Source organism: Vombatus ursinus, unplaced genomic scaffold, assembly GCF_900497805.2.
Source record: "Vombatus ursinus unplaced genomic scaffold, bare-nosed wombat genome assembly UNPS02014812.1, whole genome shotgun sequence".
Taxonomy (NCBI): Eukaryota; Metazoa; Chordata; class Mammalia; order Diprotodontia; family Vombatidae; genus Vombatus; species Vombatus ursinus.
Window position 1 is genome coordinate 68,589,235 of NW_020954590.1, and position 27,216 is coordinate 68,616,450.

The following is a 27,216-nucleotide window of genomic DNA, read 5'->3' on the forward strand; positions in this document are numbered from 1 at the left end:
GTTGAAACTTGGGACTTACCCATTATCACAAGGTATTGTTGTTGCTATTGTTCTGGAAGAGGACCAATGACATCAGGAGGGTGCCATCTGGACTTGAAAGTGAATTGGATTTAAGTGAGGCAAGGCTGTTCAAAATCACCAGCCCCACTCTCTCTTCAGGAGCCATCTGGGTCCAGTGGCAAGGTATAGATCAGGATGACTTAGGATAGTCCCAGATGCAGTGAGATACCTTGGCCTTTTTAAGCTAAGGTCTTTCCCAGGTCTCAGTTTGTCTGAGAAAAGCCCCATTCAGTGTTTAAAAGATAGGTAAGAATTGAGGCAAAAGATAAGACTAGTTTGCCTTCTCAGAAGAATCAGTCTGGGAGGGGAAGACCCTCAGGGTCTCTGGCTAGAACCTAAACAGTTGCCTTTAATATTCACTCTAAGCCATCAAAACCCAAACAATGAGCAAGTGAGCCTTGGGCTGGGACCTGCTGTGGACCAATCAATGAGAGCCAGAGTGATTTGGGTTTAAAGGCATAATCAAGTAGCTCCATCTTGGAGTTTGGGGCTAGATTTTTTTCCTCTACTTATTCTGTCATTTCCCCCTGAAAAACCAGGACAATTAACTCTTTTGTCTCATGTAGTTTTCATTTATGACTTCTTGAAATGTAGCTTTGGAAAACCAGGCTTGATAAAGTCTATTGGGATTCAAATGGAGCTACTTGATTTTCAGGAGGTAAATCTTAATGTTGGGATTAGAACCATAGGTCTCCTGACTCCAAATCTCATTTTGCTTTATATAATCATTTTGGTTCTCCTAAAGACTAGGACATTACATTGTAATAAATATAAGATTTACTGACTCTGGTTTAAATTGCTGCTAGAAAAAATATAATTGTGTCAAGAAATCATTTATTAAGAAAATATCAATCTGTCTATACAAGACAATTTTTTAAAAATCAAGAAAACATTTGAATAGCAAAAAGGTAATAAATCTTTTATTTCAGGAAAGGATTTATTTAATTCATTAATTTTCAATGATATTTTACAAATGTTAATTTCATAATTTCATTATTTACACACAATTAGTTTATAATGATAATGATGCACAACATAGTGACAAAGAATATACCAGTAGGCAAATGATCTGTGATTTCATCAGGTGGGGAACTCCCAGTATAGGAATTCTCTCTAGGAAGCAACCTATCTATGACTTGGTAGATAAGTCCTAGGGAGTTAAATCAGAAGTTAAACGACTTGCCCAAGGTCACACAGCTATTAAGTAGGAGAGTCAGGATTTGAACACAGGTCTTCCTTACTCCAAGTCCAGCACTCTATCCACCTTGACAGTATTTGCATCTGAGCAAAACTGTTTGCATTATCTTTCCTCCTGCTGCTTATTATATATGTGCACTAAAGAAACAGAGACAAGAAAGGAAATAATATTTTAAAAGTAAAAACAAAAAAAAATCCTCTTGATTCGTTTTGTTTTTTTCTGTTTTGAAAGAAAACTGTCATCTGATAACCTTCATCAGGGAGAGGTACATTTGAATTACTCATTAAAGTCAAGAAAACTGTGTACCATTGGCATAAAAACAAATTTAATTTGTTTTCACACAAGGGGAATTAAATAATTTTAGTTATTTTCTTTAACCTGGTACTCAGAGTCATTATTCATATTTATCCTATTGATGCTTCATAATAGCATTACCTCTTTTTTGTTCATGAGATTAAAAGTATTACTACAGATCCATATATAAATTTATAGCCCTGTGTAAATTGTAGAATAAATGTAAATCATTTTTGTCAACAAGCAGAACTGTTAGTCTTGAATTCTGATCTTCCATCAGTCTGTCATAATAGTTTACATGTAAGTAAAATAATATTTAAAACATTATCAATGCTTATTTAAATTACAAAGTACAGAAAATAAGCATTTGGAATGTGCTTTTTAATTTGCTGTCTTGAAACTAACACAGCTGTTAGGTGTTCTTATTTTAGAGATCATGGGGGTCTTTGAAGACCTGGGCTTCAAATTCTAGATGGCTCTGCAAAATAAAAGTGAAAAAAATTAGATGTAGCTTACACTAAACTCTTGTAGGATTCTTAAAGTGGCCCATTTCAATTGATGACTTAATCATAAGTCTAATTAAAAAGCCTTTCCAAACAATTAAAATGTTTTAATCCTGTTAAGAAAGGTACAACAATTGGGGAAATGTGGAGAATCAGGGAGCTGCTGAGGGAAAGAGCTATTGAACTAGTGGGAGAAAGCATTTAAAAGATATGAAATCCAGTCCATATTATAACACAACAATCTTATTATCTATTGTGAATACTTTAAAAACTAGAATAACAATTATCTACAAGTAATGCTGTCCATATCCAAAGATTAATTTCATTACAATGCATAGCAAGGTAGTGAGTAATGGATGAAGTTTATCCTTTTAGAATCTTGGGAAATATGAAAGAAATCTCAGATCAGTCCTCTTCAGAGATGAAGCCACTGAATCCTTTCCCACACTGTCCTATCACTGCTCATCTTTTACTAAACCCCAACCCTGACTTTGTTTCATACTATCAATTGTGCTCATTTTATGTGCCAGGGAGGTTATGCTTAAGAGGTTTTGTCCAGTAGTTCCCTAAAGCCTTTGGAATAAAATATAAACTCCTTTGTTCGTATTTAAAGACCTTCATGATCTGGCTACACCTTATCTTTCCAGGCTGATCACACATTATACTCCTACCAACTAGCTCTCTTTCTGTTCCTCACACACAAAATTCCATTTTCCAGCTCTGTGCTTTTGTACAAGCTATTCCTAATGCCTAGAATACTTTTTCTCATCTCTGTCTTTTTAAATACCTAATTCTCTTGAAAGTTCAGCTGTTTTGCCACCCCTTAAAGAGGTCTTTCCTGAATCCACCATTGATTAGTACCTCTACCAAATCACCACTCATTTATTTTGGATGTATCCTGTATTGGTGTCATTCAATTGTTTCAGTTGTGTCCAACTCTTCATGATCCCATTTGGGGTTTTCTTGGCAAAGATACCAGAGCAGCTTGCCATTTCCTTTTGCAACTCATTTCACAGATGAGGAAATTGAGGCAAACAGGGTTAAGTAACTTGCCTAGGGTCACACAGCAAGCAAGGGCCTGAGACCATATTTGAACTCACAAAGTTGAGTCTTCCTGACTCCAGGTCCTGCACTCTATCCACTGTGCCATGTAGCTGCCTTGTATTTATCTGTAAACATCCTTTATGAATATGAAGTGGAAGTGATTAATAGATTTAAGAGATTAGATCTGGTAAATAAGTGTCTGAATAACTATGTATAGAGGTTCACAATATTGTATGGGAGGCATCAACAGAAATCATTCCAAAGAAAAAGAAGAGCAAGAAAGCAAAATGACTGTCTAATGAAGCTTTATAAATAGAAGGAAAAGGAAAGGGAAAGAAACCCAACTGAATGCAGAATTCCAGGGAATAGCAAAAAGAGATAAGGTTTTCTTAAATGAGTAATGCAAAAAAAAAAGTATAAGAAAATAATAGAATGGGAAAGACAGATCTCTTCCAGAAAATTAGAGATATCAAAGAAACATTTCAGGCAAACATGAACATGATAGAAGACAAAAATGGTAGGGACTTAATAGAAGTTGAAGAGATTAAGGAAAGGTGGCAAGAACATGCAGAAGAACTATACAAGAAAAATCTTAATATCACTGATAACCACAATGGTGTGGTTACTGATCTAAAGCCAGACATCCTGGAGAATGAAGTCAAGTGCTAGGAAGCATTGTTAATAAGGCTGGAGGAAATGATGGAATTCCAGCACAGTTATTTACAATCCTACAGGATGGTGCTATTAAACAGCTGCACTTAATATGCCAGCAAATTTGGAAAACTTAACAGTGGCCACTAGATCATAAAGGCTCAGTTTGCATCTCAATCCTAAAGAAGGACAATTCCAAAGAATGTTCAAATTTTAGAACAATTGTGCTCATTTCATGTGCCAGGGAGGTTATGCTTAAGATTCTGCTAGCCAGACTTCAGCAACATGTGAAGCAAGAATTACAAGAAGAATAGACTGGCTTTTGAGGCAGAGGAACTAAAGACCAAATTGCCAATATTTGCTAGATTATGGAGAAAATAAGGGAGTTCCAGAAAACAAAACAAAACATCTACTTCTGGTTCATTGACTACACCAAAGCCTTTGACTGTACAGATCACAACACAATGTGGCCAGTCCTCAAAGAGATGGGAGTATCAGATCATATTACTTATTTCCTAAGGAACCTGTGTGTGGGCCAAGTAGCAAGTTAGAGTCACATGTGGAACGGATAGGTTTAAGATTGGGAAAGTAGTATAACAAGGCTGTATATTGTCATTTTATTTATTTAAGTCCTTAACATCATGCCAAATGCCAAGATGGCCAAATAAAAAGTTGGAATTAAGGATGCTGGGAGAAATATTAATAATCTTAGACTAAACAGACAATACCACTCTGATGGCAGAAAGTGAAGAAGAATTAAGAAGCCTCTTAAGGATGAAAAGGGAGAGTTTAAAAGCTGGCTTGAAGCTTAACATTAAAAAAACAACAATGATGACAACAACAACAACTAAGATCTTGGCAACTGGTCCCTTCACTTCCTGGCATACAGAAGGAAAGTCAGATTTCGTATTCTTGGGCTCAAAAATCACTGTAGACAGCAACTGCAGCCATAAAATTAAAAGATGCTTGCTCTTTGGAAGGAAAACTCTGGCATATCTGGACAGCATACTAAAAAAGCAGAGACAACACCCTGCTGACAAAGGTCCATATAGTCAAAGCTATGGTTTTTCCAGTAGCAATACATGGCTTGTGAGAGTTGAATATAAGGAAACATGAGCTCCACTGAGTTGATACTTTCAAATTGTGGTGCTGGAGAAAACTTGAGAGTCCCTTGGATAGCAAGGAGATCAAATCAGTCAATGCTTAAAGAAATTAACTGAGGATTTCACTGGAAGAGCAAATACTGAAGCTTAAATACTTAGGCAACATAATGAGAAGATGGCACTTATTGGAAAAGACCTTGATGTTAGGAAAGGTTGAAGGCAAAAGGAAAAGAGGATGGCAGAGAATGAGATGAATAGTGTCATGGAAACAATGAACATGAATTTAGACAGACTTGAGGAGATGGTGGAGAATAGAAGGATTTGGAATGCTGTAATACATGGAATCATGAAGAGTCAGACATGGCTGAACAACAACAAAACATGCAATGGCCCTCTGATACAATGAAAGCTCTTGAGGGCAGGGATTATCTCATTCTATATTTGTATATCCACTGGCTAGCACAGTGCCTGGGACATAGAAAGCATTTAACAAATGCTTGCTGATTGATATAGGTTGATAAACTGAGGAGAGGTTCAAATGAAGGCTTTGTTTTTATGAATGAGGATGATGTGGGCATATTTTCAAGGAAAAAACTAGTGGATAAGGAAACATTAAAAAAAAACATAAAAGGGAAAGGAGATGGTTGAGGAGGAAAGCTCCTAAAAGAGAAAGTGGAGAAAGACTATATTCCAAGGTTAAAGTCTTTAGAGAAAAATTCACTTCACAATTCCCAAGTAGTGACAGCAGAAAGATACTCAAAACAAACCATATTAAGAACTTGACTGTGGGAAGTCCTGGGTGATACCTCATCTTGGCAGATGGAAACTTAAAATATATTTCATGTGACAAGAGAGGACAACTAGTCTTACCCTAGTTCCACTGTGATGTCTCATAGTTCCTTTGGGTACTTTCTTTTTAGGATTGAAAAGTTTCTTCAGAAGCTACAGAAAATAATAAGGACCTATGAGAGCATTGTAATAGGAGACCCTCAGTACTAATTCACTTGTCCTTTCCTGTGGTTCGAAATTACTCTTCCCACATGAGAAAATTTATTTGTACACGGCCAACTACTCATTTCATTTAATGCTATGGAATGAATATGAATATTTTCAATGACTGTTAATACCTTTGTGTCCGGTAAACATGGACCAAATGCTTCCAACAAAAGAGCTTCTTCTTTTACAGATGTTTCATAGTCTGCAAAGGATAGCTTCCCATCATGGTCATGATCCTAGGAAAGATGAAGATCAGAAAATAGATTTCGTGACAATAATGGCTTTGCTAACATTATGTGTTACATATGTATGACATTACATACATGATAGAAAGAAAAAATACACATGATTTTTCTTTTTATTAAGGAGGAAAAGCCACATGGCACAGTGGGTAGAGAACTGTTCTCAGAGCCAGGAAGACCTGGGTTTTAAGGCTCTATGACCCTGGGCAAGTCACTTAGTTTCCTCATGATCTTGGTTATTTATCTAAGACTATGAACTGTGGAGGTACTTGCATTGGTAGAGGGAGTTGCCTCATGAGGAATTCCTTATACTAAGGAAACCACAGATTCAGTTTCTATCTTCTATCTCTACCAAAGAGGAACAAAATGATTACTGAATTTCCCCTTTTTGCTTTTCTCTCATACCCAACTGATTGTTTTTATTGTAATACACTGACTATATTTTCTTAGAATATACTTACCATTTTCTTAAGTGTTATATCAACTAAGTCTTTAATCCCTTCATCTGGATCTTCTTCACTTGGTTGCTTGAGAAGGCTGTTTTTTAGCATGTGAAACATTTCCTCTCGTGAAATGAAACCATCACCATTCAAATCGTAAACTTCAAAACAATCTTTTAAAAACATAAAAACTGTGGTTTTATAAAGTTGACATTCTAATGAGTTTCTCTTTAGTAATTTTAGGACATACATAGGGTAGGTAGCTAAGACACTAGCAATTTTAATAATTTTCATAGTGATTTCACTATGTTTAGTGATTTCAGTATGTTTAGACCTATCGTTGCCTTATAATTTTGATTCAGAGATAAAAAATCATGTAATCAGCCCAATGTTAGAGGCAGTTTTGTCTTCATATGCACAACACTTAAGCACACATCTATGACCTAATGCTGCAATTATAGCTTAGCGTAGAGTCTTCTTTTCCTCTCCACTTAGAAACTGAGTACATTGGGTAGATTGTCCTCTCATATTACTTACTCCCTGTAATCATCTTTCATCACATTCAATATGTAATTTCTCTCTAAAGGGTGGGCTAGGCTAATGAAACACAGAGCATACTTGATTTCTAGTATTTTCTTAGTGAATATGGGGCCTGACTCTGTTCCCCTATGTTGATCGATGCCACATGCTATCGGCCATAGTGGTAATATCTGCTAACTTCACAGTGTTAGAAAATTTGACCACCTCTCAGTAAATGTAAAAATATTCTGTTCTGATATATGCCCTCTAAATCTTCTCAGTGTTGGGGTGGAAGATGAACTGAACATATCAACTATAGGACTATGAAGTTCAAGGACTCTAGAAGGTCCCAGGTTACTTTGGGGTCTGCTTAGATCTACATCAGTTTAAGAGATCTGGTTGAGTTTTTGTTACATAGAATATAGTGCTAACCTCAAGTTTCTGTTTATTCTGGGCAAGGTAAAAAAAAAATCTTTGTTCAGATTGAGACCCTTGGCAATATCCCTATTATACTGTATGGTTCTGTTCCTTCCACACCAGCCCTATCCTCCTGAATGATATGATTTGTTAAAAGTAACCTTACCACAAAACTAGACCGGTTGGAATGGCTCTAGTTAAGAGTATATTGGTACTACTTGGTATGGAATGTTCATAAATGTTGGTTCTTGAGAAATTCCTAATAGTCCAATGGGGTCTCAAAAGGTTCAGTGCTTTTTGGTCTTCTATGTGGTATTTAATGATTTACCACACTTCCTTTTAATTATAAGATGAAACATTTTATAACAAAATTACAAAAAATAAACAAAAAATACCACACACCTTAAACTCAAGTTTCTGCTCCTTTTTTCCCCTTGTCGCTAAGTAACTTTTATAATGTGTTAAATGAGTCTTACAGTTTCTCGGTTTTGTAGATATTCTCTAACTGAAGTGATTTTTGAAATAGTAATTAATTATGTGAATCTTAACCATAATTTGTGATAGCTATACAAAAGGGAGTATATAGATAAAATATATAGAGGGAGATAGATGCCTCAGTGCTGGGCCTGGAATCAGAAAGATCTGAGTTCAAATCTTTCCTCACACACTTAATAACTGTGTGACCCAGGGAAAGTCACTTAACCTCTTTTTGCCTTAATCCACAGGAGAAGGAAATGGCAAACCGCTCCAGTACCTTTGCCAAGAAAGCTCCATATGTGGTCACTAAGAGTTGGACTTTACTGAATGACTGAACAACAACAAACATAATAAATGCCATTTCACTTTTCATTTACTTACATTTCATTATACCTTTCATTCACATTTCACAAAGAAACAGATATAGGACAGACTTGGAAAATAGAACAGGGCATAGAATGCACAATGGTAAGAAACATGAATTCATAATCCATTCTCTTGATATTTACTACAAGACAAAGTGACTCAATCTCTCTGGGTCGCAATACTCCCATCTGTAAAGGGATGGAATTCAACTAAATGATAGCTAAGATCTCTTTTAACTCTAAATTCTACGCTTCTGCTGTCCAAGTAAAACAAAAGGATGGGAATTAACTGATTTGACAGTATCAAAGCACAGAACATGATTCTGAAATCTTTTTGTTATCCAGCTTGTCTGGATACACAGAAAATTTTTGTTTGCTGAAAATGATTTTTAAAAACCAGGTGAAAGGACAACCATTTTCACATGGAATCCTTATTGTCTTTTGGACTCTTATTCACCTTGATAACTTTTGGTAAAGTTAAAATTTCAATAGTGTTTGCCTCAAACTACATTGCATCATCTTAGAATTCCTTACACTTTCTTTTAAATTAGGTGGTCAATTCTTTGGAAATTTTTGTCTGATGTCTTTATTATCTCTTAGAAAATATGAACCTATCCACTTAGAAATGATATTTTACCCAGGGCCATACAAGGCAATGATAAAAGCTTAAAAAACATTAAAGTAGTGGTTTTTAAACTTCTATTTTTGTTCAAAGTACATTATTCTTTGCTGAAGGGCACTGTAGCATATTGACTATCTAATTTGACATCACAATACAAAGGAGTCAGAAAACTCAAGGTAATCTTTTTTTTTTGGTGAGTTCAAGGTCTGAAACATTTTGAGGTTAGTGCATAATTTTGTAGGCAAATTGTTTTGTTTCATATACTGTATTTAACATACTATGTATGTTGAGTAAGTAAAATTTATATTAAACTATTTGTGTAATTTTTTTTAGCTAGGCAATGGGGTTAAGTGACTTGCCCAGGGTCACACAGCTAGTAGGTGTCATGTGTCTGAGGCTGGATTTGAACTCAGATCCTCCTGACTCCAAGGCCAGACCTCTATCTACTGTGCCACCTACCTGCCCCAATTTATGTAATTTTTTATCTGCAATAATATCCAAAACTTTTCAGCATAATTACTATGATTTGTAACACACTCTTTGAGAACTACTGCTCTAAAATTAAGAATAAAACTCATGAATGTCTGGCTGTACTCAGATTAATGCATTAATTCAAGTTAACACTTGTTTATAGAATCTAACAGTAAAAGAATCTATGCATTGTGTATTTCAGAGAATAGATCAATATGGAATTAAAAATTAAGTGTGAAGACCAGGAAAACCACAAATACTTTGCAAAATAATACATTCTCGAAAACAAAGCTTGGGGGCATATCTAACCCATATATTGAAATGTAAATTTATAAGTAAGACTAACACATTAGAAAGCTTAAAAGCAAAGATTGAAACAAAATTTATTTTTAGATAAATCACAATTATGATAAATTATGAAAAGACATATTTTAAAGACTTATTTGAAGATGTTAGCCTATGTAGAGTAATGGGGATATCACATTCTTTCTTTTAAGTAGAAAAAGGAAGAGAAAGATATCCCAGTCAGCAAGCCCTTCAGTGACAACACCCAGTCTGGTACACACACACACACACACACACACACACACACACACACACACACACACATGTATGTATGTGTGTATGTATGTATGTATGTATGTATATATCTTACATTATAAATTGGTTACAAAACAGCGGAAAAAAAGTTTTTCTATGTTATATCCATAAAAGGGGGAACCTGTGGTATTTTTGTGCTAATTTCAAATATGACTTTAGACTTTGTCTCTTTCCCATTATTCATAGTAATCAAAATTTTATATTAATATTATTATTACTAAACAGAATTATGCTTATTATGCTTAAATTGTGCTAAAATGTAGCTACCGATGGTTCCCTGTTGTATTTTATCTGTGAAATATCCTTCCTCAGCTCTCAATTGTTATCAGACAGCATGGACTTTATTTATCCTGGCATTACTTTTTCATTATGGATATTTCTTGATAGAAACATTCTCTGTGCTCATCACTAACAATGCCTAGGTTTTCCAGGAAGAAGTCCAAGCATGAATCCCAGAAATGGATCTGGAGTAACATGTTACATTCCATAACTTTATGGGCTTTGAGAAGATCATTGACACTTTCTTGGTAATGTTCTGCTTTGTAGTTTCCCAAAATGTATTTGGTCACTTTAAAGAAAAATACTCCCATGCTGCTCCTTCAACTTAATTCACCTATTCTTCACAATGTTCATCTTTCATCACTTCTATTGTTTGAAGAGTCACAACATATTCCCTCTTTTATTTTAGCCTTATTGAGTTCTGGAAAAATTTTTCAGATAGAAATAACCCATATCATTTCAATATACTAAACTGACAAATTTTCATTAAGCAAAGTTGAATGGTCATAAGAAAACTTTACAAGGACTAACCAGTAGTTTGATTACCACATTTTTCATTCTTGGAGTCAGTTCTTTCCTTTGAGGCTTGTGTTAAGGTAGGGGGGCTGATTTTTGTCTCTGCTGTCCTAATCAAATATAAAGCAGCAGTTTTGGGTAAGCAATATTTGATATAGCTAAGATGTAATCCTAGTACTAAAAGAACAATTATGTTTAGAGTTCCACAGATATTCCTTGACTACTTCTCATACCTAATGAGGTATGGCATGAATATTTTTCATACTTATTGATTCAAATATTGAATGTTCATGTTTTGAACATTTTGTGTGCCACCTTGTATAAGATTCTATTCTTTTATTCCAGAAGCCAAAAGTTCAATTTTATTTTTTTAAAAAAATCTATTTTTGTATTTTTAGTTTTCAATATTCACTTCCATAAGATTTTGAGTCCTAAATTTCTCCCCATCTCTCCCCTCCCCCCACATCAAGACAGGCATGCAATTTGATATAGGCTCTACATATACATTCATATTGAACCTATTTTCACATTAGTCATGTTGTAAAGAAGAATTAGAACCAATGGGAAAAACTATGAGAAAGAAGAAACAAAAAAAATTCTTTTTAAAAGAGCAAATAATATGCTTTGATCTGCATTCAGACTCCATAGTTCTTTTTCTGGATGTGGACAGCATTTTCCATCATGAGTGCTTTGGAGTTGTCTTCGGTTCTTGCATTGCTAAGAAGAGATGAGCCTATAAAAGTTAGTCATCACACATTGTTGCTGTTACTGTTCTTTTCCCATTTGTATGATCTCTTTGGGATACAGACCTAGAAGTGGTATTGCAGAGTCAAAAGGTATTCACATTTTTATAGCCCTTTGGGCGTAATTCCAAATTGTTGTCCAGAATGGTTGGATCAGTTCACAATTTCACCAACTGTGCATTAGTGTTCTAATTATCTCACATCATCTTCAACATTTATCATTTTTCTTTTCTGTCATATTAGCCAATCTGATAGGTGTGATGTGGTACCTCAGAGTTGTTTTGATTTGTATTTCTCCAATCAATAATTCATCTTTATTTTCATATAAGTTAAGATGATGAACAAGGTCCTTTAGAACTGTTTGAGTTATTAAATGAGAATGCAAGGATAGAGAGGTTTCTACAAAAGGGAAATCATACTTTGCCATGCTGAGGTTCATCTTTATAATCAGAAGCATCAGGCCCATCTTCATTCAAGTTCCAAGTTTCTTTTGGTTTTAGTTTAGAATTCCTTCATTTTGTTAAAGAGTTGAGAGCAGATTTGTATATTGTGCATTAGGCTTTGTGATTCTTTAGAAATAATTGCATTGATATTTTCTGTTTCTTATATCACCATAGTATCCTATTTATCCCTCTGCCTACCTCACCCCAAGGACCATCTCATATGACAAATATTGATTTTTTTAGAGAGGTATAACTCAGTATATATCAGTATATATCAATATATCAGTATAACTGATCCATATATAGTCTGAAAATGTGCAATGTGTTAACATCGATAGACATCCTACTTCCATGAAGCAGTAGGTTGGGGGTATCTTCTGATATTGGTTAATTTGTGTACCACTTGACTTTTGACTTTTTTTTTTACTATGTCCATTTACATTGTAGTTACTGTGTGTGGGCATATGTATAGTTTTCTTGGTTCTGCTTACTTCATGCTGCATCAGTTCATATAGATCTTTCCATGTTTTTTTCTGTATTCATTATACACATCATTTCTTACAGCACAACAGTATCCCATTACATTTATGTACCATGGTTTGTTTAGCTATTCCTCAAATGATGGGTATCTACTTTATTTCTGACTCTTAACTATCACAAAAGGTGCTGCTATAAATATTTTGCTATAAATATGGGGATGTTTTTCTCATCCATGACTCCATAAGTAGTAATGGAATCTCTGGTCCAAAGAGTATGGACATTTTAGTCACTTTATTTGCTTAATTCCAAATTCCTTTCCAAAATGGCTGTACCATTTCACAGTTCCACCAACAATGTATTAACATGGTTTTTCTTCCCAAAACCTCTCCAACATTGTTGCCATTTTTTGGTCATTTTTTCCAATTTGTTGATGTGAGGTAAAACTTCAGAGTTGCTTTGATTTGTGTTTTATTATTAGTGATTTGGAGCATTTTTTTCCATATGGTTGTGTATTCTTTGCAGTTCTTCTTTTGAGAAATGTTTGGTAATATCCTTTGATCATTTATTTATTAGAAAATAACTATTCGTGATTGTGTGTGTGTATTTAAATAGGTATAATTTGGATAGAGAACCCTTAAAAGAAAACTTGACATAACAGTCTGTTAGACATCAAGAGTTGGCTAGATTTGGATGAAGATGTCACAGCCTGCACTGCCACATAGTACATAAGTTGAGGCTTTCAAACTATTCAAGGACAAACGTACCAGTAACTTCTCACAAATCTTTCCCTATTCCCCCATCTCTACTTGACCAAACTTTGCCTTCTTGCTAAGTCATCCTATAGGACATTTGTAAAAATTGTGATATCGTTCAATAACAGAAGAAATTTCATTCACATTTTAATTCAGCTAAAAATGAATACACTAAGAAATGTCTATGTGACAAAATGTACTGAACAGTGTTGCTGTCAAAATATTCCTAATGTCCTTGTATTACACTTCAAAAGTCAAGTTACCCCCTCCACCTCCCCTCCCCATTCAGTATTAATAACTTGTAACTGCTCATCAATTTGGCTTTTGATGACATCACTCAAAGGAAATTGTTCTCTCTGAGATTATCAGTGATCTTTTATTTGCCATAGCCTACTATTTTTTCCTTTGCCTTTATCCTTCTTGACCTCTCTTTGGTATCTGACACTCTTTTTGACCATTTCTCTTCCTCCTGTGTACTCTCTACTCCCTGGGTTTTCATGACATTGCTCTCCACTGTTTTTCTTCCTACTTGCTGACTGTTCCTTCTTAGTTTCCTGTGTGTGATTGTTTTCTCTGGACCAACCTGACAGGTGCCTCAGGGATTTGTCCTCAATCTTGTTTTTAAATGTTTTCCCCCCTGGGGAGCTCATCAGCTGTCAAAGGCAATAGTTTATTATTGCATTTATGTAGAATTATCTATGTGTTTGGTCTGTCTTCCACCTTCTTTTATCTATAACTGCCTACTTGATGTTGTCAAATGGATGTCTGAGAATCATCTCAAATTCAATACATCCAAAAAAGGACTTACTGAATTTCCTCCCAAACTTTTCTCATTCTTCCCTATTTTTGTTGAGGGGACTACCTTCTAGTCACCTGAATTCTCATTGGAATAATCCTTGATTCAACTCTCCCTCATCACCTTTTCACATCCAATCAATTACCAATAATCGATTCTACCTCAACAATACAATTTCACATCCATCCTCTTCTCTCCACTCACACAGCTATCACTCTAGTTCAGGCTTACATCACCTCTTCCCTGGATGAACATCCTCTCAACTCGTCCCTTTGCCTCAAGTCTTTCCCCTTGACCAATCTGTCCTTCCACCAGCTGCCAAACTGATATTCCTAAAGCAAAAGACTAAATACATCAAGACCCTAATTAAGCAAATCCCTTTTACCTTTTGTAGAAAAAACAAACATGATTTTACCTTTAACCTCAAGGATAAGGTAAAAACTCTTTCCCTTTAAAGTCCTTCACAATCTGGGTTCAGTCTGTCTTCCCAGGCAAATTATTCTTTATGCCCTTTACCCTCAGCCTAAGTGATCTACCTGCTTGTCTCCAAATACTACTTTTCATCTCTAATCGCTGTGTCTTTATACAGGGCTGTGCTCCATTCCTGGGATGCACACCTCTCCACAAAGGACCCTACTAGCATCCTTCAAAGTTCAAATTGAGTGTCATATCTTAGAGGAAGTCTATCCTGGACCAATCCTCCTCAGTTGGTAGTGCCTTTGTCCCAGAAGTCATTTTGCATCTATTTTGTATTTCTGTATCTATGTAGTTGGTGTTTCCATCCAATAGAAGGAAACAGTCAGGACTGTTTCATTTTGGCCTTTGATCCCCAAGACCAAGCATGTGATAGATGGTTAAGAAAGGAATTAAACCAAATCATCTTAATTTTTAAATACAGAAACATTGTTTCCTGATATGATATAAAACAAGTTAAATTGACATGAGAGATAGCTAATTCCATACTTATGGATATGAATTTTTCAAATTTTGTTCAGTTTATTTGTCTTTCTGGTTTCAACTAGAATCACATCCTGAGTGCTCTAGTTTCAGCCTCCTATCATAAGAAAAATGTGATACATTTAAAAAAAATGATAGAATATAATTTCATTTGTTTAGCTAGTAGTCTTAAAGAAACAAAATTAAAGTACATTATATCAAGTTACCTTGTTAAAGAATACACAATTTAAAGTTATATTGTGTTATGGAGTTACTTTAAATATTGTTAAGTGTAGACCTGGAAATTTACTTTAGGACCACTTTAGAGAAAAAAAAGCAAAAGCTTTATTTAAAAAATGAAAACATGTCAAATGTCCTAGATTCCAAAATAGCAATAAATGCCTTCTTGTTTGTCCTTTGTGGAGGTCTTAAGTAGGGTCACTGATATTAAGATCTAGCACCACTGTCTCTGCACATAACATAGATGCCTAAGAAATGTTTGCTTAATGAGTGAGTTAAGCAAAGACCTTAAAATAAAAGCTCAAAATCCTGATAAATCAAGTTTATTTTACCTGTGACACATACACTAATATTCAGCACATAGCTGTAAATAGCAATATGCTCTCAGAATTTCCTCAGTGTGAGGATCTTTGCACCAGCACAAATTACAACCCATCTATGATTTCATAAGTCTTAGGGAAGTACTTGAGTCACATGGGGTTAAATGGCTTGCCCAGGGTCACATAGCTAATAAGTATTAGAGGGAGGTTGAACTCAGGTATTTCTAAGTGAATAAATAAAGTATTTATTAAGTGCTTACTATTTGCAAAGCAGCAGGTACATAAATAACACAATCTGTTCTCAGTCTAATTCTACAGATAATACTCATGGAAGGTCTCAGCTGCAAGTCAGATAACAAGGTCTCATGGTCCTTAGGGTACAGTAGCAGAGCAAATGGTAATGCCTCTTCTTTAATGTCATTTCCACTGGTAAAATCACACAGGTTTCTGGTGCTTAACTGTTTTACAATGCCAAGAGCTTGGTGGCAAGCTCTTTTTTCAAGATCTCCAGAAATTGTGGTGATAGTACCTGTAGGAACAGTTGCCAGGTTGCATCTTCATAGCAGTTGGTTCCCAGAGTGATGGCTTTGGGCATTACTATTCCTAAGGTTCCTGGGTACAGGGTTCTGTGTTGGCTGTCTCTATCAGGGTCTGAAGGACAATGGTAGTAGTCATTGTTTGATTAGTCTGGTGCACACTGCCTCCTGGTTTGTTTTTCCTCAGAGTGCCCTGCTGCCTCATCCATGTGAGTGGCAGTTGGTAAGCATTTGACAGAGATGGCTGAGTCCCCATATGATAAATGTGAGGGACAGGTTAGAAGCAGGACAGGTCATTGGGGAGGGGTTGTCCTTCCACTCCTAGGGTTCTTATGCCTAATTCCTTTTGGTAACAGTTAATTAGAAGTTATTGTTGGTGATGATCAGAAATGTGGTCCCCGTCTCCACAACGATTTCTCCTAGTGATGGCTGTGGGGACTGGGCTAAAAGCAGGGGTCGAAGTTTGGGGAACACTACTATTTCCAAGGCTGTTGGTTCAGGGTCCTGAGTTTTCTCTTTTACAGTCCAAGAGGAGGTAATAATAAAGGTGGTGGTGGTTTGACTTGCTGGCAAATGCTCCCTCCTGACTCTCCCAAGGTGCCTTGCTACTTCACCCAGGCTGACTTGTCTTGCCTGTGAGTAGCAGTTGATTGGCTGTTGGTCCCTTCTCCATAGGAGAAGAGTTGCCATCATCCAGGGATGATGGCTGTGAGGGTTTGGGCTAGAAGCAGACTAGTGGTCTAGGTGTGATGGTGCTGCCACTCTCAGGGCTCTTGTGCTTATCTTATGAATTCAAGCCTAACACTCTGCCCACTATGACAGGTTGCTTCTATGTAATCGCGAATTCATGTTTTAAATATCCACAAATATTTCTGGAAGTAGCCTATACTTGTTAGAAGAGGAATGAAGACTGAATATAGAAGAGAAACTGCAATGATTTGCACATATATACCACACATATATTTATTGTAATAATATGGTATAAATGAAAAGAGCTTGAAGTTACCGCTATATCATTTATTAGCAATATGATCTTGACTTGTCATTTAATGTCTTTCAGCTTTCTCAACTATAAAATGGAGATCATAATATGCACATCACTTACCTATCTTGTGGGTTTTTTCTCAGGTAAATTTTGTCAAACTGTAAAGCACTATGTAAATGTGAGCCATTTTATCATTCCCCATGGTGTCTAGCACAGTGCAAACACCATCATTTGGAAGTGGAGTTGGGGAGGAGGGGATCTGAACCTGTGTACTGAGAAGACAAATGACTTTCCCAGGATCACATGGTCAATATGTATCAGAATCTGGACTTAACAACCCAGGTCTTCCTGCCTCTGAGGCAAGTATTTGATCCACTTTACCTTACCTCTCACATAAATGATATGTACTTAATATATGATGAACTGACATGCAAAAATGTTTGGCTCAATCTTTGAATATTTTTTAAATCAACTGTAAGTAAATGAGTAAAAAGCACCACAATGAATGCTAATTTTATAATGTCTTACCATTAAAATTAAACTACATAGAGTCCGAGTCAAATATTGATCTTGAACATGATTACTAAGTGATATGGCTTAACAAAATAACTTCTTTGGGGGAGGGGAGTAAGATCTGTGATTTTATCAATGAGAGAAATCCCTGGAGTAAAAACTCTTTCCATCAATACATGTAGGTGACTCATCTCTAACTTACAGTGTAATACCTAGGTGGTGCAGTGGATAGAATGCTGGCTTAGAGTCAGGAGGATCTGAGTTCAAATTTGACCTCAGATACTTACCAGCTGTGTGACCCTGGGCAAGTCACTTAACCATGTTTGCTTCAGTTTTCTCATATATAAAATGAGTTGGAGAAGCAAATGGGAAACCACTCCAGTAACTATGCCAAGAAAACACCAAATGGGGTCACAAAGAATCAGAAAGGCCATCTGAACAAGAATAATGAGTTGCCTGAGGCATTAGGAGGTCAAGTGACTTGCCCAGGGTCATACAGACAATATATATCAAAGGTGAAATTTAAATCTGGGTCTCTCTGACTCCAAAACTGGTTCTCCATCCCTTATGTCATAGAACCTCTCTAATAAATACTTATTGGGTAAATTGAATTGAATTCTCTACTGGTACTTCTCTTCTACCTTACCCACTATACCATGATGCTTTTCATCCAATGAAATAATTAGAATTCTAAACATTATATATATATGTATACATACATACATACATATAATTAGCATGAACCTATATCAAACATGCAGTTAATTTTCAGGCAATTAAAATAAAATTAAAATTCTATTTCTTGATTTTCCTTTTTATTGTCCATTCCCCACTCACTGTCATTGATTAATATTCATTACAATAACTAGGATAGAAACTCAGATTTCAGAGGAAAGGTATGTGAGGAAAATGAGTGCCACCAGAAACCTCTGCTTGTCTGGTTTGGATAACTCCAAGTAAAACAATCTTTACATATTTTAAGCACAAAATCCAGAAAATAACTATTTATAAATCAAACACTGAAACCTTACATTTTGTTCTTTCTTCCAAATTCCCTCGAAGGAATATACATAGTCCTGAAATCCACTCTGTTACATTCACAAATCCATCATTGTCTTTGTCAAAAGCACGAAATACTACAAAGAAAAATTTGATACAAATATAATGATTTATATAAAACTTTTTTAGAACATTTTTCAATATAATATTTTGTCAGAGATTACTAAAGCATAAAATTTTTCTCTACATTTGAATTTTCTCTGTATGTGGGGAAAATGAAAATTTTGGCAATTTGAGGTAATTAGTTATATACAGAAAACAAATTTCTCCATAGATATTTGTACAGTCATAGTGGGAATTTATGCCTATTAAATAATGTTTCATTTGTAATTTTTGTATACAATCTTTTATTCATGAATACAGTATGTTTTCTATGATGAAGAAAAAAGCCAAAAATTCCTTAAAAACAAATTATATAGAAAATAAGCTATTTATTAAATAGAAATATGATATAAACAACATATATTATGAACTTTAGGATTTTTTCCATCAAATGAGGCAAACTAGATATGACAATTTTTCCTGTTCTTAATGCTTGCTTAAATGTTTTTGTCTCTGCATGTATGGCTTAAGCTTATTTTCAAGCAAAATTTGAAACATCAAATACTAATTTTGTTATACAGAATACCTCCCAAACTTCAAAGCCGATGAAGTCTTGTTTTCAGCAGAATTTGGTCAATATGAATTGATTATGTCCTCTTACCCCTGTCCATAATCATGTCATCAGTCATTCCAAATGTAGTATGCAGGAAGTTTCGAAATGCATTACGATCTATCCCAATGCTACTTTGTTTCTCAGCTGTTTCTTCCAGCAAGGTATAAAAAAGTTTTATGAGGCACTCTATTTCGTATCTGTTAACTGTGATGAAAAAGTCAAGAGATGACAATGAAACTTATGCTGAATTTACAATATTTTTTTTTTACAATGGGTGATGTACCAAATGTACAATTCGCAATGATAGCTACTACATTTTGAGGTATTTTAGAAACTGAAGGTTGTAAGATCATTTCAGAAGCTAAATTTAGCTTAACAAAGAGAGAGGTTGGGAGTACCTAGATTTTCAACAGTAAATTTTTTGAATGGGTTTGTCATAGTATTATATAATCATAGTTTTAGAGCTGGGAAGGACTTAAGAGGTCATCAAGTTCAAAATTCTCATTTTACAGATGAGCAAACTGAAGCACAGAGAAAATAAGTGACTTATTCAAGGTCACATAGCTACTAAATGTCTGAGGTCAGACCTGAACCCCAGTCTTCCTGACTTGAAAACCAATAATCTTTGTATGCTATGCTGCTTCAATAGAATCAAGTCACATTAGAGTTAGGAAAAAAGATGACTGGCAAACATTGGCAATATTAACCAATATCTGTTTTGTTGTTCAGTTGTGTCTGATTGTTTGTGACTCTGTGGGCCGTTGCCCACAAATACTATGCATGGGGTTCTCTTGGAAAAGATCCTGGAGTGGTTTTCTATTTCCTTGTCCAGCGGATTAAGGCAAACAGAAGTTAAATGACTTGTCTAGTGTCACACAGCTAGTAAGTACCTGAGGCCACATTTGAACTCAGATCTTCTTGACTCCAGGCTCAGTGCTCTATCCACTGAACCATCTAGCTGCCTCAAATATATCTTTTACCTGGAACTTAAAAAGTATGTTTGAGTGAATATAAAAAGTTAAAAATAGGAAAATAAACAAAAAACTTGACTAATAAAAATGCTGAATCAAAAATGCTTCCATCTATCTATTAATTATCCTTTCAACATTTTAGTTATGAAAGTCCATGGGACTATCAACTTTACTTCATGTGGTGATCCGTTCTATTTCCATAGAAACTGGTTTCAGACTTATATAAACTACATGGGCACTAATTTTCATTTCAATTAAATATAAATTTATTCATAAGTATTCTCATTGAAAGTAGAAATATCCTTTCAAATAAAACTGTGATATTTAACCTACTATCTACAAGTCCCAATTGATATCACTCAAAAATGATTTTATGCTACTGCCAACATGCAAGTAGTTAGAAAGAAGTCAACAAGGTTTATGCTGGAAAGGTAACAGATCTGGGAGAGAGGAAAGCAAGGCTCTCTAAGACTGCCTCTGTATCTAACTACAACCTCTCTGGCTCTCATTTTTTCATCTATTAGGGGACCTAAAACTCCCTAACATTTCTTCCATTGCTCATATCCTAAACTTGGGAACTTTGAATAAAAGAAATTAATTTCTTTTTTAAAATGTTTATACTATAATGGATCGTTCATGTTAGAATGTTTCCTCTATCATGGAAGATCACAAACCATCTTCACTCTCCCATCTTTATAATGTAGACATATGTATAATATATATAGATATAGATATAGATATATAGATATAGATAGATATAGATATAGATATAGATATTTTATACGCACATATGTCTATGGTCCCTTTTAGTTCTAAATCCTGTGATTTGCTGGGATGGCATTGATGTAGTTCTTGAAGATCGACTGGGTGATTTTTAAAGAAATTTTCTTGTTCTAGGATAATATTAAGCTTATCCACTGAAGAATGATGGCACGATCATCTCCACAATCAACATAATTTGACCACCAGGGACAGAATATAATAGATATATACTCAGTAAAAAAGATAATATTTCATATTCCATCTCCTCCCTCAATCTTAAATCATTTAAAGTCAATGTGCAGACTTCTTTCAAATTTGATCAATTAATCAAAAAACATGTTTATTAAATGCCTACTATGTGCCAGGTACCATGCACAATACAATCAAATAGTTATTAGAGCTTCCTTTTTCCTTTTCTAGAATAACAGATGGCAAAAATGTTTAATACCTTTTTTGTTGTTGTTACCACCAACCCTTTGAAAATTGTACTCTTTTCCCTCACTTGTTTGCATCATGAGGTCTGTTTACAACATATTGCAAACCTACTGTGAAAGGATTATGTTTCATCTAGTGTTTTGCATAATACCTATTGTATTGTTTTGTCAGACAGAATGTTTATTCAAAACAGCTATTGAAAAATTTAAGAACAGTTGTTTTTTCCAGAGATAAAAATGTTGTAAGTGAAAAAGCATCAGATTATAATAATCATGGTGATACTTTAAATGCATATGGCTTCTTTGTTCTAAGGAGTTTAAAATGTTCTCTATGTAGCATAACTTTTATTTACAGTATAGTCCTGTAAGAGTTCTCTTTTGTTGCCACAGCCAAAAAGTAAATCACACTCATTACATCAGATACTAGTGATTAGAAATTGCTGAGTCCTACAATCTCTAGGACAGCCACTAAAGAACACATTTGTTCTTTCCTTTTATTCTTGGTAATACAGGTTCACAGTTGCTCCTGTTTTCTCAGGTAGTCACAAATATTAAATAGTAAACTAAATCATAAGTAAGCTTGTCCCTAGCAAGGTGTGCTTCCTCTTATGATCATGTTAGGTATATTTAATATCTATATCACCACTATCAATCCACTCAATTCCCCAAACATTACATCAAGGGCCTCAAAGGGGAACTTCTTGTATTCAACTCATCTCAACAAACATGCACAAAACCATGCACCAAAAGTGTGTTAGGTGCTGGGAATACTAAAAAACAAAACAATCTCTGTCCTTAAGGAGTTTACATTCTAACCGAAAATGCAACATATACACAAGTTAATTAGATGTAAGTGTTGACAACTTGGTGGTGGTGGGGGATGTTTGAAGGTAGGGATTAGACTTCCTGTAGAATGTGGTACCTGAGTGGAACTTTGAAGGAAACTAGAGATTTTAAATAAGACATGGGTGAAGTGGGAGTGCTTATTTCATAAATTGCTTCCACGTATACTTTTGAATTGACTTAGGAAGATTCTGAAGATCACCTGGCAGGATAAGATACCAGACACTGAAGTCTTTTCTAGAACTTAACTGTCACGCATTCAAAATCTACTGTTTGAATGCAGAAGGTATGCTTGCCCAGAAGACTATTTTATGGAGAGCTCACATAGGGTAAGCATTCACATGGTGGTCAAAAGGAGTGATACAAGGACACTCTCAAGGTCTCTCCAAAGAACTTTGGAATTGATTGTGTGACATGGGAGACGCTGGCACAGGACTGCTAAGCATGGCATGCTATCATTAGAAAAGATGTCGTGCTCTATGAGCAAAGCAGAATTGAAGTAGATCAAAAGAAATTTGAGATGTGCAATGTTCACATGGACTATTTGTGCTCGACCTGTGGTAGAACATCCCGAGGTTATATTGGTCTGGTCAGCCACAGTTGGACACGCTGTTATTTGACTCTAGCATAAGTGATGTCAACAACCAAGATATTTAGTGTAAAATATCTATGCACATTCTTTGTAATATATACATATATTAAATGACTGTATTATAAATATGTCTATGGAATATTATAAAAGGAAAACTTGAAGGGAGATTATTTATTAAAATATTCACAAAATATCTATGCACATTCTTTGTAATATATACATATATTAAATGACTGTATTATAAATATGTCTATGGAATATTATAAAAGGAAAACTTGAAGGGAGATTATTTATTAAAATATTCACAAAAACCTGTGATCCTGAATACTATCACATAATGGACAGCTTGAGAGAAGGCAAAAAAATGGGGAGTTGGAATGGGGAACAACTGGTGGGTCAGTTTGTAATGTTGAATGTGTGATGGAGGCTCTATGGAAAGTGGAACAAATAGGTTGGAGCTAGATTGTAGAGGGTCTTAAGTGGCAAGTTGAGCAGTTTTGAATTTCTTCTTGGAGGTAATAGGATACCACTGAATATTTTTGAGCAGGATAGTGACATTGTCAAACCTCTGTTCTGTTGATACTAATTTGGCAACTGTTTGAAGAATGGACTAGGAGTGAGGGTAAAGACCAAAAGTGTGGGGAGGGGGAATTGCAGGGTGAAAACATTTCCTCAAAAAGTTTGAAAAATAGTATCCTAATACATTTGGCTTGGAACCATTATTATAACTGATCCCCAAACTATAGTTATGTAAGTTGCATAAACATACTATTCCTATATGTCCTTGTTTACACTTTTGAGTTTTTATATCCACTGACATAGCACAGTGTCTAGATCACAATAACCTGTTAATAAAGTCTTACTGAATTGGACTGAATTGTTCTTGGGGGGAGGGGCTATATATTACATGGTATAGGATAATTATGCAATTTTCTTGAACACAGTAGTTATTAATCCACTGGTAATTGTGATAAGAAGCCACAACTATCTTGTAGGAATATAACTTTCTCTTTCTTTTCTCAAAAGATTGTACAGACAAGCCAACAGGAGACTAGGCATATGTGTAGTGAGATCAGGGGTAGGGGACTGGAGGACAGCTGCTTATTCTCACACCACTTACTATAAAGATGGGTTCCGGTCCTGAGGTATTAAAAGGTGAAGGCAGTTGCTTAGATTCACTGATTTCTCCCTCTCCCCTCCCCTTATTTTTTTTTTTTTTTTTAGCCATACAGCATATATGGATAAAGGTCTCTTATGAGAGGAGTCGTATACGAGGGAGCTCAAGTTCTGAGGGTCTGGAGAATTTTCTTTGGTGTAAATTGAAGGAATGATGGGGAGGAAGCCCTGCTGGGATTGGCCACCCGGCATTGGAAAAAGTGGGGGCACGCACCGGGGAGCACATAGACATCTTAGGGCTTGGGAGCAAACCGTCAGTTTTTAAGTTTCCTCAAGAGGAAAATTTTAGAAGTCAGAGAGAAAATGGGACGATTTCTGTACATGGAGCTGACTGATGTGAATGAAGGGGGTGGGGAAGGAGAAAGTGTGCTGGCCAAGGCCAAGACTAGGGTCTCCTGGGATCCGGAGCTGCCTGTCCCGGGGTCTACACGCCTCTCGCCAGGGCTGTGATCATCGCTACTCACAATGCTTGGAGGCTTTGCTCGTGCAGTCCGTTAGCTTCTGCAGTCTCTTCCGGTTGGCAGTATACATCGTCGGGCCGGGTGAGGAGAGAGCTGATGGTCTCTCGATGGTCTATCCCTGCGAGCTCTCCTGAGTCACCTGGAGCCTCCCACCCAAACCCTCTGGTGGGGTGGTCCACAGACCAGCAGGATCGCCCCCTTTCCAGCACCTCCCCACCCCTTCCCCACCTCGCTTCCCTACCTGCCCAGACCCGCTCCGTCCCATTGCCCGCCCCGCCCCTCTCCAAACACACAACGTGACCATGGCAACCGACTCAGGGACCAGCCTGCTATTGGTTCCCGGGAAGATAAGTGTCTAGAGTGTCTGGAGAAACCCCTCCCGGATTCCAGGGTGACTAGCTGCCAGGTGCGGATAAATTGCTCTTGCTCTGGCTCGTGCAGCTTCGCTTTCAATTGCTTTTTTACCTCTCCCTGTCTCTGTTTCTGTCTATCTCCTCTATCCATTCATTTTTTTCGATCTCTGTGTCTCGGCCCCTGTGTTTCTGTCCGTCTCTCTGTTTGTCTGTGTCTCTCTGTCTTTCTGTCTCTGTCTCTCTTTTTTCAACTCTTTTTTTCACCTGTAATTGGTAGAGACATGGATAGCGTATTCACATTTCAAGTCTGGAGACCTAAGAGAAATCAACTACAATTGCTTTCATAACTTCATACTAATCTACAGATTTTGATTCTGTTTGCCTTTGTACCAGCTCCTACAGCTTATGGGAGTCTTTGCCCCTTTCTCCCTACCTGTGATGACACTTACATAAGGGACTCTATGTGAGGAAACTTCCAGAATTATGTAGATCTCTACATGCTCTGTAAATTAAAGTTTAGAGAGTTGCCTTGGGCACTGGGAGGTTAAATGATTTGGTCACCTTCTTATGGCCAGTATTTGCGAAAGGCAGGCATTGAGTTTAGATTTTCCCGACTGAAGCCTGCATTTTCCCCACTAAACTGATGAATGTTAATGAATTTCAGAGATGCTGGGATTTGTGTCTGACCTCCATCATTAATGTTTACCAGGATTAGTCTTGAGATTTACCTCGGAGACAGGAAGGAGAATATTTGTATTCAGCTGTCTGGTTAGACTAGATGACCTAACGAGAGACTGTTGGCTCTGGAGTCAGAAGCCTTACATTTATGTTTTACTATTTGTGCCACATTGGGCAAATCATTTAGTTGTTCCCAACGGTTTCATTTCCTCATAAAAGGTGGGAGTTGAACAGCCAATGAACATTTATTAAGCACCTACTATGTCCTAGGCTCTATTTTAAGCACTAGTGATACAAAAAAGAGATGAAAGAATGTAGTCCCTGCTCTCAAAGAGCTCACAAACTAATGAGGAAGACAACAAGCAAACAAATATGTACAAAAATACATTTACAAAATAAATATGAAATAAGAAAGGGGAGTCACTAGAATTTCAAGAATTTTAATTGTGACTTGAAGTCAGTAGCTAGAGATGAGGACAGAAAGCATTCCAGGCATGGGAGACAGCTAGAGAAAAATGCCTAGAGCCAAAAGATTGAGTGTCTTGTTTTTGGAACAACAATGAATGAACTGAATTGAATTCACTGAATTGAGAAGAGTCTATGACAGGCAACAAGGTGTAAGAAGACAAGAAATGAAGAAGACTAGGTTATGAAGAGCTTTGAATACCAAAGAGAAGATTTTGTATTTGGTCTTTGAGGCATTTGGGTGTCACTGAAGTAGGGGAGTAACATGGGCAGACCTACACTTAAGGAGAATGACTTTGGTGGGTGAACTAAGGATGGATTGTGGTGAGGAGAGACTTTTAAGGCAGGGGACCCACTAACAACAGACTATTGCAATAGTCCAGGTGAGAGGTGATAAGAACTTACACTAGAGTGGTGGTAGTGTCAGAAAATAGAAAGGAGCGTACTGAAAAATGTTGCAAAAGTGAAATGGACAGGCCACGACAACAATTTGGATATAGAATGGAAGAGAGAGTAAAGAGTCAAAGATGTCATTGAGGTTGTTAGCCTTGGGGACTGGGAGGATGGAATTACCCTTAACAGTATTAGGGACATGCAGAGATTTAGGGGAGAAGATAATGAGTATGGTTTTCAATGTGTTGGGTTTAAAATGTCTATTGGATATCTAGTTAGAAATATCTAAAAGGCAGTTGGTGATGTAAGACTTGGTGGTCAGGAGAGCATTTGGGGTAGGATACATTGATTTGTAAATCATCAGCATAGAGATGATAATTAAATCTGTGGAAGCTAATGAGATCACCAAATGAACTAGTATAAAGAGAGAAAAAAGAGGGCCTATGATAGAACCATGAGGGACATTTGCAGTTAGAAAGTGTGATCTGGGTGAAGATTCAGCAAAAGATGCTGAGAAGGAGCAGTCAGATAGGTCAGAGGAGAGTCAGGAAGACTGATGTCCTAAAAACCTAGAGAAAAGAAAGTGTCAAGGAAGAGAGAGTGATCAAAGGCTGCAGAGAGGTCAAGGAGAATAAGGATTGAGAAAAAGCTATTGGGTTTGATAACTAATATCATTGGTAACTTTGGAGTGAATAGTTTTTAGTAGAATAATGAGGTCAGAAGCTGGATTGTAAGAAGTTAAGAAGAAAGTGAGTGGAGAGAGAATGAAGCCACCTATCGTAGATGGATATTTTTAAGGAATTTAGCCACAAAAGGCGGAAGAGATACAAGAT

General features: G+C 36.2%; 1 protein-coding gene across 2 annotated transcripts; it reads right to left on the reverse strand.

Annotated features, from left to right (window-relative positions):
• Positions 1–1,078: 1,078 nt before the first annotated feature.
• Positions 1,079–24,701, reverse strand: LOC114054275 (EF-hand calcium-binding domain-containing protein 1-like). 2 transcript variants are annotated; one of them, XM_027877464.1, is made up of 6 exons: positions 24,498–24,701; positions 19,304–19,459; positions 18,573–18,677; positions 6,553–6,704; positions 5,981–6,085; positions 1,079–1,395 (listed from the first exon to the last, which is right to left on the reverse strand). In XM_027877464.1, the coding sequence occupies exons 1-6, from the start codon at positions 24,562–24,564 to the stop codon at positions 1,261–1,263; spliced, it is 720 nt and encodes a 239-aa protein (XP_027733265.1). In that variant the 5' UTR covers positions 24,565–24,701; the 3' UTR covers positions 1,079–1,260. The 2 variants fall into 2 exon arrangements, with proteins under 2 accessions (XP_027733265.1, XP_027733266.1); XM_027877465.1 differs by lacking the exon at positions 1,079–1,395 and adding an exon at positions 1,959–2,030.
• Positions 24,702–27,216: the final 2,515 nt, after the last annotated feature.

What these genes read in the sequence shown, in the direction of transcription:
- LOC114054275 (XM_027877464.1), bottom strand. Translation starts at nt 24,564, where the DNA reads ATGTATACTGCCAACCGGAAGAGACTGCAGAAGCTAACGGACTGCACG. An exon ending in GAGCAAAGCCTCCAAGCATT is followed by an intron (nt 19,460 to 24,497) that starts GTGAGTAGCGAT and finishes TTTTCATCACAG; the next exon opens with TTAACAGATACGAAATAGAG. An exon ending in CATGTTTACCGGACACAAAG is followed by an intron (nt 1,396 to 5,980) that starts GTATTAACAGTC and finishes CTGTTTCTTTAG; the next exon opens with TGCACATATATAATAAGCAG.